Source organism: Monodelphis domestica, chromosome 8, assembly GCF_027887165.1.
Source record: "Monodelphis domestica isolate mMonDom1 chromosome 8, mMonDom1.pri, whole genome shotgun sequence".
NCBI classification, from domain to species: Eukaryota; Metazoa; Chordata; class Mammalia; order Didelphimorphia; family Didelphidae; genus Monodelphis; species Monodelphis domestica.
Window position 1 is genome coordinate 41,747,673 of NC_077234.1, and position 12,112 is coordinate 41,759,784.

The following is a 12,112-nucleotide window of genomic DNA, read 5'->3' on the forward strand; positions in this document are numbered from 1 at the left end:
AGAAAGGAGGATCAGTGGAATAGACTTGGTGTAAATTATTTCAGCAAGACAGTCTATGACAAACCCAAAGACCCCAGCTTTTGGGACAAAAATCCATTATTTGATAAAAACTGCTGGGAAAACTGGAAGACAGTGTGGGAGAGATTAGGTTTGGATCAACACCTCACACCCTACACCAAGATAAATTCAGAATGGGTGAATGACTTGAACATAAAGAAGGAAACTATAAGTAAATTAGGTGAACACAGAATAGTATTCATGTCAGACCTTTGGGAAGGGAAAGATTTTAAAACCAAGCAAGACTTAGAAAGAGTCACAAAATGTAAAATAAATAATTTTGACTACATCAAATTAAAAAGTTTTTGTACAAACAAAACCAATGTAACTAAAATCAGAAGGGAAGCAACAAATTGGGAAACAATCTTCATAACAAAAACCTCTGACAAAGGTCTAATTACTCAAATTTACAAAGAGCTAAATCAATTGTACAAAAAATCAAGCCATTCTCCAATTGATAAATGGGCAAGGGACATGAACAGGCAGTTCTCAGCCAAAGAAATCAAAACTATTAATAAGCACATGAAGAAGTGTACTACATCTCTATTATAATCAGAGAGATGCAAATCAAAACAACTCTGAGGTATCACCTCACACCTAGCAGATTGGCTAACATGACAGCAAAGGAAAGTAATGAAAGCTGGAGGGGATGTGGCAAAGTAGGGACATTAATGCATTGCTGGTGGAGTTGTGAATTGATCCAACCATTCTGGAGGGAAATTTGGAACTATGCCCAAAGGGTGATAAAAGACTGTCTGCCTTTTGATCCAGTCATAGCACTGCTGGGCTTGTACCCCAAAGAGATAATAAGGAAAAAGACTTGTACAAGAATATTCATAGCTGCGCTCTTTGTGGTGGCCAAAAATTGGAAAATGAGGGGATGCCCTTCAATTGGGGAATGGCTGAACAAATTGTGGTATATGTTGGTGATGGAATACTATTGTGCTCAAAGGAATAATAAAGTAGAGGAATTCCATGGAGACTGGAACAACTTCCAGGAAGTGATGCAGAGCAAAAGGAGCAGAACCAGGAGAACATTGTACACAGAGACTGATATACTGTGGTACAATCGAACATAATGGACTTCTCCATTATCGTCAATGCAGTGTCCCTGAACAATCTGCAGGGATCTAAAAAACACTATTCACAAACAGAGGATAAACTGTGGGAGTAAAAACACCGATGAAAAGCAACTGCTTGACTACAGGGGTTGAGGGGATATGACTGAGGAGAGACTCTAAATGAACACTCTAATGCAAATACCAACAACATGGAAATGGGTTCGAATCAAGGATACATGTGATACCCAATGGAATCGCAAGTCGGCTGTGGGAGAGGTGGGGGATTGGGGGAGGAAAAGAAAATGATCTTTGTTTCCAATGAATAATGTTTGGAAATGTCCAAATAAAATAATGTTTTTTAAAAAAAAACACGTTAATATTAAAAAAAGAATAATAATCTCCACTGTGTTGATGGGTCCCAATATCCACATCTAACTCCACCCTTTCCTAACAATACTGCCCAGCTCTAATAAGGGTGGTATCCCTGGCATCCCCACCCCTCACAGACTATGTTAATTCCTGCCTTGATGGGTTAATAATACTGTTTCTGCTCTACCAAGTCACCAATGCAAATTCTACATTTCCTTACAAACTCAGCTCCTCCTTACTTTTTCAGACACCATCCAATACATAGATATTTGAAAACTTAGGATTCCTATAGTACATATTTGTATCACACAATCTAGAACTTGTTTTATTCCTTCTTTTCAATTACAATGTAGCTTGGAGTGAGGACATTTATATTTTTATCCCATATAGTAATCAGTCCCTCCTGGGAATAAAGTTGGGATTTACTAATGTGCTTAAAATTCTCTTTACAAATGAACTCTGAGACAGCCAGTTTGTTTACTTGAATACAAGGAAGTATTTGTATGTAATAAAATATTTCCAGCTATCACATTGCTAGCATGCAGTCCTGATGAAACTCTACAGGTTCCCAGACTATCTGGGTGAATTAGAAAGTTTAAAAGGGTGTTTTGGATTCTATAGGGGGAAAATTTTGGACTTTCTAGGTCTTTTCTTCTCAGCTTTCAGAGAATTACACATTTTCAAAAATCCATGGGTTTCTCAAAGGTTATGATGTTTGAGGTGGGAGAGAAACAAGCTTTTTAGACTATAAGATAAAGACTAAAAAGTTCCAAGTTTTTTTCCTAGCTATATGACCCTGGGCAAGTCACAATCCCAATTGCCTAACCCTTAAAGGTCTTCTGTCTTAGATACATGATTTTAAGACAGAAGGTAAAAAAAAATTTTTTTTAAGTTCTTTTCCTATGAGGGATATTCCTGATTGGTAGAAAAAACTCGCTACACTCATTTCCTGTTTTCTTTTATCACTCGGATTACCAGAATTGAGTGTTTGGAACTAAGTCATTCTTATGGTATTTTAAAATTAGGAAATTGTATTTGCACTGGTAAAACCGGCTTTTCCGACAACATTCAGCTTCAGAGAATCGTTTTCAGGGACTGACTTTTCTAAGTGAGAGACTTGTTCGCCAGAAGTAAGTCAAGGAGGTTGCTGGAATTCTCCTTATAACATATTGGGATGAAAACAGATGCAAATATTCCTGGAAAAGGGGAGAGTTTCACTAATTATGCCGGTAATGTCATTTTGACATCTGTCTGGAAAAGATGTAAAACTTTTCCCCGTTATAAGGCAGAATTAATAGAGGGTAAATAGCTTACTCACACTGATGGTGTTATGGGTGTGGAAAAGATACCCTTGGAGTTCGGGAAGGATGCCTTTTGCAAGCATGCAATGACTCCAAAACTTAGCTTAAAAACAAAGAGATTTATTAATTTAGAAAGTAATGTTGAGAGTGGCCAGGAGGATAGCAAGGTGGGGAGCAGTTCCTTGGGAGGACAGCATGAAAGGAAAGGCTGTTCCCCCAAGAGGACAGCATGAAAGGAAAGGCTGTTCCCCCAGACGACATCAGTTCTGGGGATTTTATACATTCTTCACAACTGTTAGTCACTCAGGCATGAGGTGGGGTGATCGTACTGGGGTCTGCCTGGGGACATAAAGATTCCTTAGTTTTAGGGGACAACCAGATGTCTGATAGGATCGAGGTGCGGTCTGAAGGTGCATCTTTCTGACCATCTAGAGGATGATCAAAGCAAGATAGTCATCTCTGGACTCTAGGTGGGGTCGTTGGCTGTTTTTAGTCTCAGAGTTAGAAAAACAACAAGGGAGTTTCCTTGGCAATAGCTCGCCTGGGTTTCTGGGGTACAGTGCCCATGTCAATAGAACCCTACCTCAGCTGGCTGGCTGACTCCGCAGGACCCAGACCTAATACACCCCCGCCCCGTTCAGGGCCCTCCTCCAGAGGCCTTTTCTGCTCCAGGCCACCACAAAGACCCTGGGAAAGATGGGATTTCCATGCACAGGATCTTATTTGGAAGTAATTCCCCAGGGGAAGCTTTTGAAGGGCGGTACTGTTCCAGGATCTCAGACTACGGGCTGGAAGGGACCCAGGAGGCCCAACCCCTTCCGGTTACAAACGAAGAAATTCAGAGGTCACGGTCTCGTTAGCGGCCCAAGGTCGGCCTCCCAGTGTGGGTGGGGGAGATGGGTGCTCCAAGGCCAGCCTCTTTCCGGGGCCCTCGGTTAATAGCAAGAGCTGTCACTTCCAGGGAAGGCCCCAGATAATTGAAACCACGAAAAACTTTCTGAGAGTTGCGGGTGCTCCTGCGGGGAGTAGGGTCTCCAACTCTGGAAGAATCCCAGCCCAGGTTCGAGACCCACGTGGGGCTCGGAGCGTGATGAAGGGGAATCACTTTCGGGTGACAGCTGGGGTGCCTTCTAAAGTTTCCCCGTGCCTCTGTTCCTGAGCTTGCTGGTTCGGATCACCGACCCAGCGCTAGCGTGGTGTCAGCACCGCCCACGATCCGGGACGCTCGGTCGCGGAGGCCCGATTCAATGCTCACAGAGACGCCACCATTTCTTCCGCCCTTAAGAAACATGGCTCCCACACGGACGCGCACTTCCGGCGTCAGAACCATCTAGAGTCCAGACCAGGAGGGCAGGACCGGAAACCGATCTTCCCCTTCCGGCCTTCGCCCCGCCCCCATCGACTGAGACCTCCTCCCGGCCCCGCCCCCCAGCCTGGCCTCACCTTCTCCCGGCGCGGGACGATGAGGCTTCGCGGGCTTCGTGTACCTGGACAGCTGCGGTTACCGGGTTACGAGTAGGGCCGGACGAGCCGTCGCAGGTCAGGCTTTGCCGTCCTCCCTCCGTCCACGATCCCCCTTACCAGCCGCTGGCCCGTATCGCAGCCCCTCTGCCAGCGCCACGGTCCCAGGTTGGAGTGGGGCGGGAGGAGGGGCGGACTGCCGGACTGCCAGCACATTGTGGGGGTAGGGGTCGCCCCAGGCGGGCCGTTGAGGTTCTCTTTCCTCACCCCCTGGGCCTGGCTCGATGAGCCCCGATCCGAGGCGTCGTAGCAGAACCATAGGGTCCTAAAGCAAGCGTCGCGAGAGGCCTTCGGGGGCCCAAGGGGCCTGCCCAAGTTTTCGTAGGGATCGAGTGCCATGGCTGGGCTTGGGAGCGAGCCCTTCCCGAGGCAGGGAGAGTCTGGGGCAGAAGGCCCCTCCCCGCACTGGGCTGTGTTCATTCTGTATGGATGCCAGACTAGATAGTGATTTTAGAAGCTCAGTATGGTGCCAGGCGTGTAGTAGGCGCTCAATAAATGCTCATTTCTGACCCCCGTCTAGGATCGCGGGGTGGATTTGGAGCTATTGCCTCCAAAGTAGAAGGTGAGGTTTTTGAGGCTTTGGGACTGGAGGGTTGTCATTCGGATTGCTTGGGCTTGTATGGGCTTTTCTTGGCAAAGATACCAGACTCCAGTGGATTAAGGCAACAAAGATTAAGTTTTAAGACTTGCTAACGATCACACTGGTCTTGAGGTCAAGCAATCTTTCCTGTCTCCAAGCCCAGCTCTTTATTTAGAGCCATTTAGTTGCTTCTGGGCTAAAAGGTAGCAGGAGCAGGTATTTCATAATGAACAATATAGCCAGCATTTATAATACTTATTTGCAAATCCTTTTACTTTTCATATTTAACCCTCAAAGCAGCCTTGTGGGGTTGGTGGTACTATTATCACCATTTTACAGATGGGGAGAGAGAGATGGGTTAAGTGATTCACCCAGGGCCATACCCCTAATAAGAGTCTTAGGCAGGAATTTAATTTAGGTGTTCCTGACTTAAATGCTTGTCAGTTACTTGATTAAATACTTGCTCTAATGGTTACCACTTTGTATGACTCTAGGCAAGGCCCTTTCCCTCCTTGTCTGTTTCTCCTTCATAAAAGGAGTTAGACTTTCTAGTTCTAAATCTGGGGTGCTTTCCCAACTCTTGAGGATCTGTTCCAGTTCTTGCCATTGTGCACCTTGGTCCTGTCCAGTACCTGGAATTCTCTCTTTGCCTTGGTTCAGCTCTGTTACCTTCTTTGGGAAATCTTTCTCTGATCCCCTGGGGGTTAATGATACTTTGTCCTTAATTATGGATATACTCATCTATGTACACATTTTCCAGCAAAATTTAAATTTCTTCAGCACTGGGACTACTTTTCCCTTTGAATTCTCAATTCCTTGCTTATCTGTGGGTCCTAATAAAAAAAAAAAGGGGGGAGATTTCTCCTGTACCAACAAATTCAAATAGTCTGTGATTACACCCATGCTTGTTCTGTCTCTTCTAGAACCTCATTTTTTTGTGGAAGGGGTGGGGGGAAGGACCATCCTGTTCTTACTTTATCTGTGGTTAATGCTTTTACTCCCCTACAACATCTCTGCTGCCCAAAATTAGACCTAGTGGTAGTGATTTGCCCTTGGTGACTTTAATGGGAAGAAGCCAAGAGAATCTTTTTATACTCCCTGAAGCAGTTAAAGATCTGGCTCTAAACCTCAGTACATTTTTTTTTACCCTGTATGTCCTTGTTTTTTGGTAGCCAAAGTGAATGTCCTTTGCTGTCATGTGTTGCTTCTGGGACTTGTGAATAATTTTGTCAAAGCCTATTCAGGCAGACCCAGTCCCCTTTCAGAAACTCCCTGAATAAAGTTATTGTTTACCAACTTGTTATCCAATGCCCTGGATGACTTAAAAGCTTCTATAGTGACAACATAATTAAAATGGTTTCTTATCCCTGTTAAAGGGCTATGTGTAGGACACTTGTCTAAGAATTAGAGCCAGTTTGACAAAAATAACTCCCAGGTTTCTCTAAAACTTTTCTCATTTAAAACCAAATGTGTGTTGTTGTTTTTTTTTTAACCCTTACCCACCATCTTAGAATTAATACTGTGTAGTTTCCTAGGCACATGAGCAGGGCTAGGCAATGGGGACTAAGTAGTAACTTGCCCAGGGTCACATAGCTAGGAAGTGTCTGAGGTTAAATTTGAATCCAAGGCCTTCCATCTCAAGGATTGGCTCTCAATCCACTAAACCATTTAGCTGCCCCCAGCCTTTTTTAATTTCTTAAAAAAGATTTTGATGTCTTTTTCCTTTAATTCCACCAGGAGAGAAATTAATAGCATTGGAGAGTGATTGTTTGGTCCTTTTAAAAAAGTAGAGGTTTTTTTGTCTGCCCTAATTCCATTTACATTCTTGTAAGTTTTAGTACCCTTAAAACATTTAGGAAAATGTTCTCCTGAAGTCTCTATAACTTAAGAGAATAGAATCATAGAGTTCGAAGGGGATCTTAATATTATCCAGTCTAGAGGGCATCTGCCTAAATTTTTACTACTAAATGGTCTTGTTAATCCTATAAACTAAAAAACAGACTCCTTTTTCCTTGTCTTCAGGTCATCTTCCCTCTTTTCCTCTTCCCATCTCCTAGTTGTTTGAGCATCTTATGTGAGTGGGAAATTTTTGTTATTTTATTAGTTCACATCATAACGTATTAACCCAAATATGATGTGATATTTTTTCTCCCAATATGTACCTTTGAAAGTCAACACACACCATGTTTGAGCACTTTTAGCTTTGAAACCATAAGTTGTGTGTTGCATGCCTCAGCATATGTAAAAAGCATGGCTATCTCCTGGGGCAGATGGGAAATGGTGACCAAACCCTGTCACATTTAATACTAAAGGTGCCTAAAACTAAAAACAGTGTGGATTAAAACTACAGGAAATGAGAAAACTGGAATGACTGTGATGTTTGCAATCATAGCTGATGGGTGAAAACTGATTCCTGACTCCTTACATAAATTTAAGGCATAAAATATTACCTAAGGAAAAGTTACCATCAGGAGTGATCTTTTGTGTGCGGAAAAGGAATGGATGAATGAAGAACTTCTGTTAGATTGGTTGAATGTGGTCTAGGGTAGGTGTTTCTAACCCTAACCCTAAATATGTTTCTAACCCTAAATACGATTCTAACCCTGGGTGCCTTACTGCCTCAGAGAGGAATACTCTTACTGGATGTAGTCCAAGGGTCACCTGACTAAAACTGTGAATTAGAGAATGGCTGAAATGCAGATGGACCTAGTTAGATGTAGTAATTAATAAGTCATTCATAGATTATTTGAGGAAAGAATATAATGAGTGGATGTTGGCCAGAAACCATGAATTTACTACATCGGGAAAAATAAAGAAACCACTGGTCACTGTATTAGGGAACTGGATTAAAACCACTTGGGACAAAATCTCCACTGAGTTCATTGTGCTTGGATTTTAAAAAAGGTATATCAAACAGCATGGATGGTAGTGAAGATGGTGATTTGTGGGAAGAAGAGGGTGATAACAATGGCTGGAATGATGTTTCCACTTTGGGTGGTGAGGACTTTGGGTGGTGAGGAAATAGAAGAGGAAGGAGAACATACTGTAAATATTGGAAGGTAGTTTCTCACACGTAATTATAAAAGTAATACATATTTAATAAAGGTGTTGGCATTAAAACTTCTTTAACTTGTTTTCAGGACCTTGAAAAAACTTCAAATATAAAATGCTTGCATTCACAAGTTAAGAGAAAATTGTCATTTAAAAGGAGAAAATAAAATGGGTGTTTACTCTTTCTGAGTTACCCTTCAAAATACTTGGGATCTTACTATATTCAGGGCCATATTATATTTGGGCTAATATACTAGTCCCCGGAAAACATTTCTCTGATCTGGCTCTGACTCCTGTCCAGATTTGAAGAGAAGTGATCCAGAGAGGATGACTTGCCCTCAGCCCCTCAAGCATGAGCAGAGGCAGGATGGGAGACTGGTAGTCTCTGCACAGTGTATATATATTTCCATGGTGTCTTGATTGAAATGAAACTTGGTATTTTTCATTCTGGTGATATTGTCATTCCCCAGGACCTTCTTCTGTAGTGGGGAAAGAGCACTAGCTCTATAGTCAGAAGACCTGGGTTGGCATCCAGTCTCTTTAGTTATGACCTGTGTGACCACGGGCAAGTCGTTGAGTTTCTCTCTGGGACCCAGTTTGGTCATTTTTAAGATGAGAGGGCTGGACTAGGGCTGTCAAGGTTTTATCTAGATCTAAATACTGGGTGCTGCTTAATGATTGGGGACGTCTATGGAAAGGTTACAGTTGGACTGGGTTGTTTGCTGAACAGATGAGCTAAATGGGCAGAGTCTTGTCAGTGGAAGGCCCAACTTAGAGGCCCTATAACTTCCTCTACCAAAGGAGGATCCACCCACCCACTCGGCTGTAATTTTGGCCTTCCATTGTATTGAAGGCAAAGGGCAGCAAGCACTGTGGTGCACCAGAGTGTACAAGGGCTCATTTGGCAGCCCATTCAAGCTAGGGTCTTCTACAGACAGGTTCCTTTATATCAATTATACATTACATGCCTGAAATGAAACATTTAACATGATAGACAAAGCTCTTCTTTTACAATTCATCTTTGCACTAAAATGTTCTATTATTCCTTGTAACTTCAGTAAACTCCAATGGTTTCGTATTCCCTAGGATTAGTCAAGTTGGCAGAAAATATTTCTTAAGCACATCAACAAGCTGAGAGAAAGACTGTCCTGGCCCTCAAGGAGATTACAATGTAATGGGGGGGAAGACCACCTTGGAAAGGTAGCTGCAAAGGAGTAGAAGGAAGGGCCTGAGGCAAGAGTTTGACCACTAAGATCAGAACTAAAGGTTAGAGGCATATCCAGGAGGGAATTGGGCCCAGCTGGGCCTGAGCTTGTCCCCCAAATGAAGGCCTGAGAAGGAGCAGTGAGAGAAGAGGGGGTGGTGGGGAAAGGGATGTTCCTGGAGAGGAGGCAGCCTGGTTATGGTGGCTGTAGTAAGCAAAGAAAGACTGCGTTAAGCAATCCCCTAATAACATGGCAAAGATCTTGGCAAAGAGTAAGCAGGCCAGAAGGGAAGGAGGAAATCCATTGTAAATCCTCTGGTTGGCATTTAAAGTGCTTTATAGCCTGACTCCATCTTACCTTTCCAACCCTTTTTTTTTCCATACATAGTACTTGGTACTTTCATACACAGTACTTCCTCACAAGGCACTCTAGCTCCCTTCTCATACCTTGGCCTGGACACACGCCATACCTGGAATGTTCTCCTCACTTCTGTTGCTCAGAATTCTTCCCAAGGAAAGCTACCTTTAACTGGTCCCTCCCCTGCCTCTCACCAACTCTTGAACTTCTTGCAGTCTGGTTTCTGACTTTATCCACTTGATGAAACATTTATTAAGCATTTGCTGTGTGCAAAGTAATATGCTAAGTGTTGCAGGCATACAAAGACAGGCCAAAGACAGTCCCGCCCCCCCCCCCCCCCCCCCAAGCAGTTCCCAGTTTAACAAAGAGACAACATGCAAAAATAACTGTTCAGGAAACCTATATTCAGGATATCTTGGAAGTAATCAAGGCCCTAACATTAAGAGGGATTTGGAAGAGCTTCCTGTAGGGGGAACTTTAACTAGGACTCGAGGGAGCTAGAGAATCTGGGAGATGGAGATGAGGAGGGAATTTCAGCAAGGAGGACAGCTGGTGAAAATACCCCGAGTCTAGGGATGGTGTGTGATTCTGCACAAGTCATTTAACCCTGTTTACCTCTGTGTCCTCATCTGTAAATTAAGTGAGAACAGAACATGGCACACCAGTCTAATATCTTTGCCAGGAAAACCCCAATGGGTTCATGAAGGGTCTGACAATTCAAGGGACTGAACACCAACAAAAATAGACAAATGATGGGACCTGGAGCAGTTTGAACCAGTTGGGGAGGCCTGAGATTGGAGGGAGGGAGATGAGGGTCTTGTTCAGGTGGCTGAGTGGAGGATGAACTGCAGTGGGGTGGGGGGAGATTTGGGGCCAGAAGACCCTCACTGTGCACTGTTGGGGCAATCTAGGCTTGATGTGATTAGGGCTTGCAGGCCTTGCAGTCAGAGTTGGTGGTAGTGTCCTAGGAGGTGTGTGAGAGATGTAGCAGGCCTTAGAAGGAGGTAGAGAGGGAGGGAAGAGGAAGAGTTATTTTCCCTTTTAGATTGAGAGCTTTGAGAGAGCCAACTCTTGCCTTTCTTGGATCTGATTGTTAGCTTAGTGTTTGACACTTCAAAAGAACCCTTTCCTGCCCCCAGTGGCCCTGGGAAAGATTACCTTTTTTTCTTTTTTCCTCTTAAAATAGAAGCTTGTTGAGGGTCTGAGCTTTGTTTTTAACCTTGCATTCCCTGTGACTGATACATAATAAGTGCTTATTTCTTTACCCATACAAGAAAGATCTTATGTGTTTTAATAGCTCACTGAAGTCTTTGTGTTTGCTTTCCTTTAGCCAACTTGGTAACATCTATTTTTTTCACAGTTAAAAATGGCAGAAACAACCACTTCTCCACTGAAGCACTTTGTGTTGGCCAAAAGGAGAATTACCGCCATCTTTGACCAGTTATTGGACTATGTCACCGAGGGCACAAGTTTTGTTGAAGGTTAGTTGTTACAAAGTTGCTTATGAAGCATTGAGGCAGAAGAAGAAGATAGTCACATATGTGAATTCTGTTTTTAAGCTTCCAGAAAATTTTGTTGGGATATGTATAACTTAATATAAATCTTAATATTAAAAAATACTTTGTGTTTTCCAGGTTTTTATTGTTTAAGCTAAATTTGGAGCAGTGAAGATATTTTGCTGAAGGAGTTTGGGAGTTACATTTTTTTCTTAAACCCTTACTTACCTTCTGTCGTAGTATGAATTCTAAGACAAAAGAGCAGTAAGAACGAGGCAACTGGGGTTCAGTGACTTGCTCAGCATCACATACCTAGGAAGTGTTTGAGGCCACCCAGGACCTCTCATCTTCTGGCCTGACTCCATGTGCTGCCTAACTGCCCCTGAGAATTACGTTCTTGAAGCGATAGAAACTTGAATTTCTAGTGATATGTCATCGAGCCATCTTGGGCTAGGCCCCATCTAACTTTTAATCTTTCCTTTAGAGCTTACAAACATTGTGATCTCATTTTGCAGATGATGCGACTGAGGCTCTGAGAAGCCAAATTACTTTTCCAGGGTCACACTGTTGGAGTCAGGATTCAAAAACAAGCCTAGAAAGGTGTTGCAAGTGATAGCAGAGGGTTCAATAGGTCTCCATCCTCTCAAAGTTTGATTATGAAATTCGTGTGAAGATGAAATGTATGGAAGGTTTATGATGGGGGGGGGGGTCTTCTCTGACTCGCCTCACTCAGAATTGTTCTCCTTTCATATATAAATCAGGAGTGACACGTTCCACCAATGAATTACTTTGTGTTTTTTGTTTAAGATGCTGTATTGGGTAAACAGGGCAAAATTGACTTGGTTCCCTCTTCAGATAGTTTCCTGGTCACTTGTTATTTTGTGAATGAAACCACAAGGGGAGTTTTTAAAAGTTTTTTTGATTTTTTTTGTTTGTTTTTATTTTCCTATTAGAAATTAAGGAGATCAAGGCCATAAAACAAAATGGTATATAAGATGATGCCAACATGTGCATCTATGATCCCTAAAAAATGGAGAACCTTACCACTCTAGCTGTTTCTGAGGCTTAAACAGGCCTGGGGTTCCTCAAGGTTATCAGGTAGAGCTTTGGGATG

General features: G+C 43.0%; 1 protein-coding gene across 2 annotated transcripts in view; it reads left to right on the forward strand.

The window, feature by feature from the left end:
- The first annotated feature begins 4,194 nt into the window (after positions 1-4,194).
- Positions 4,195-12,112, forward strand: part of MFN1 (mitofusin 1) — a 41,227-nt gene continuing 33,309 nt past the window's right edge. Inside the window, exons 1-2 of one of the 2 annotated variants that reach the window (XM_007501968.3) lie at positions 4,195-4,327; positions 10,863-10,983. In XM_007501968.3, coding sequence (XP_007502030.1) covers positions 10,869-10,983 — 115 coding nt within the window. In that variant the 5' untranslated portion in view covers positions 4,195-4,327; positions 10,863-10,868. Of the gene's footprint in view, positions 4,418-10,862; positions 10,984-12,112 lie in introns of both variants that reach the window. The other variant, XM_007501969.3, reaches the window with a different exon arrangement.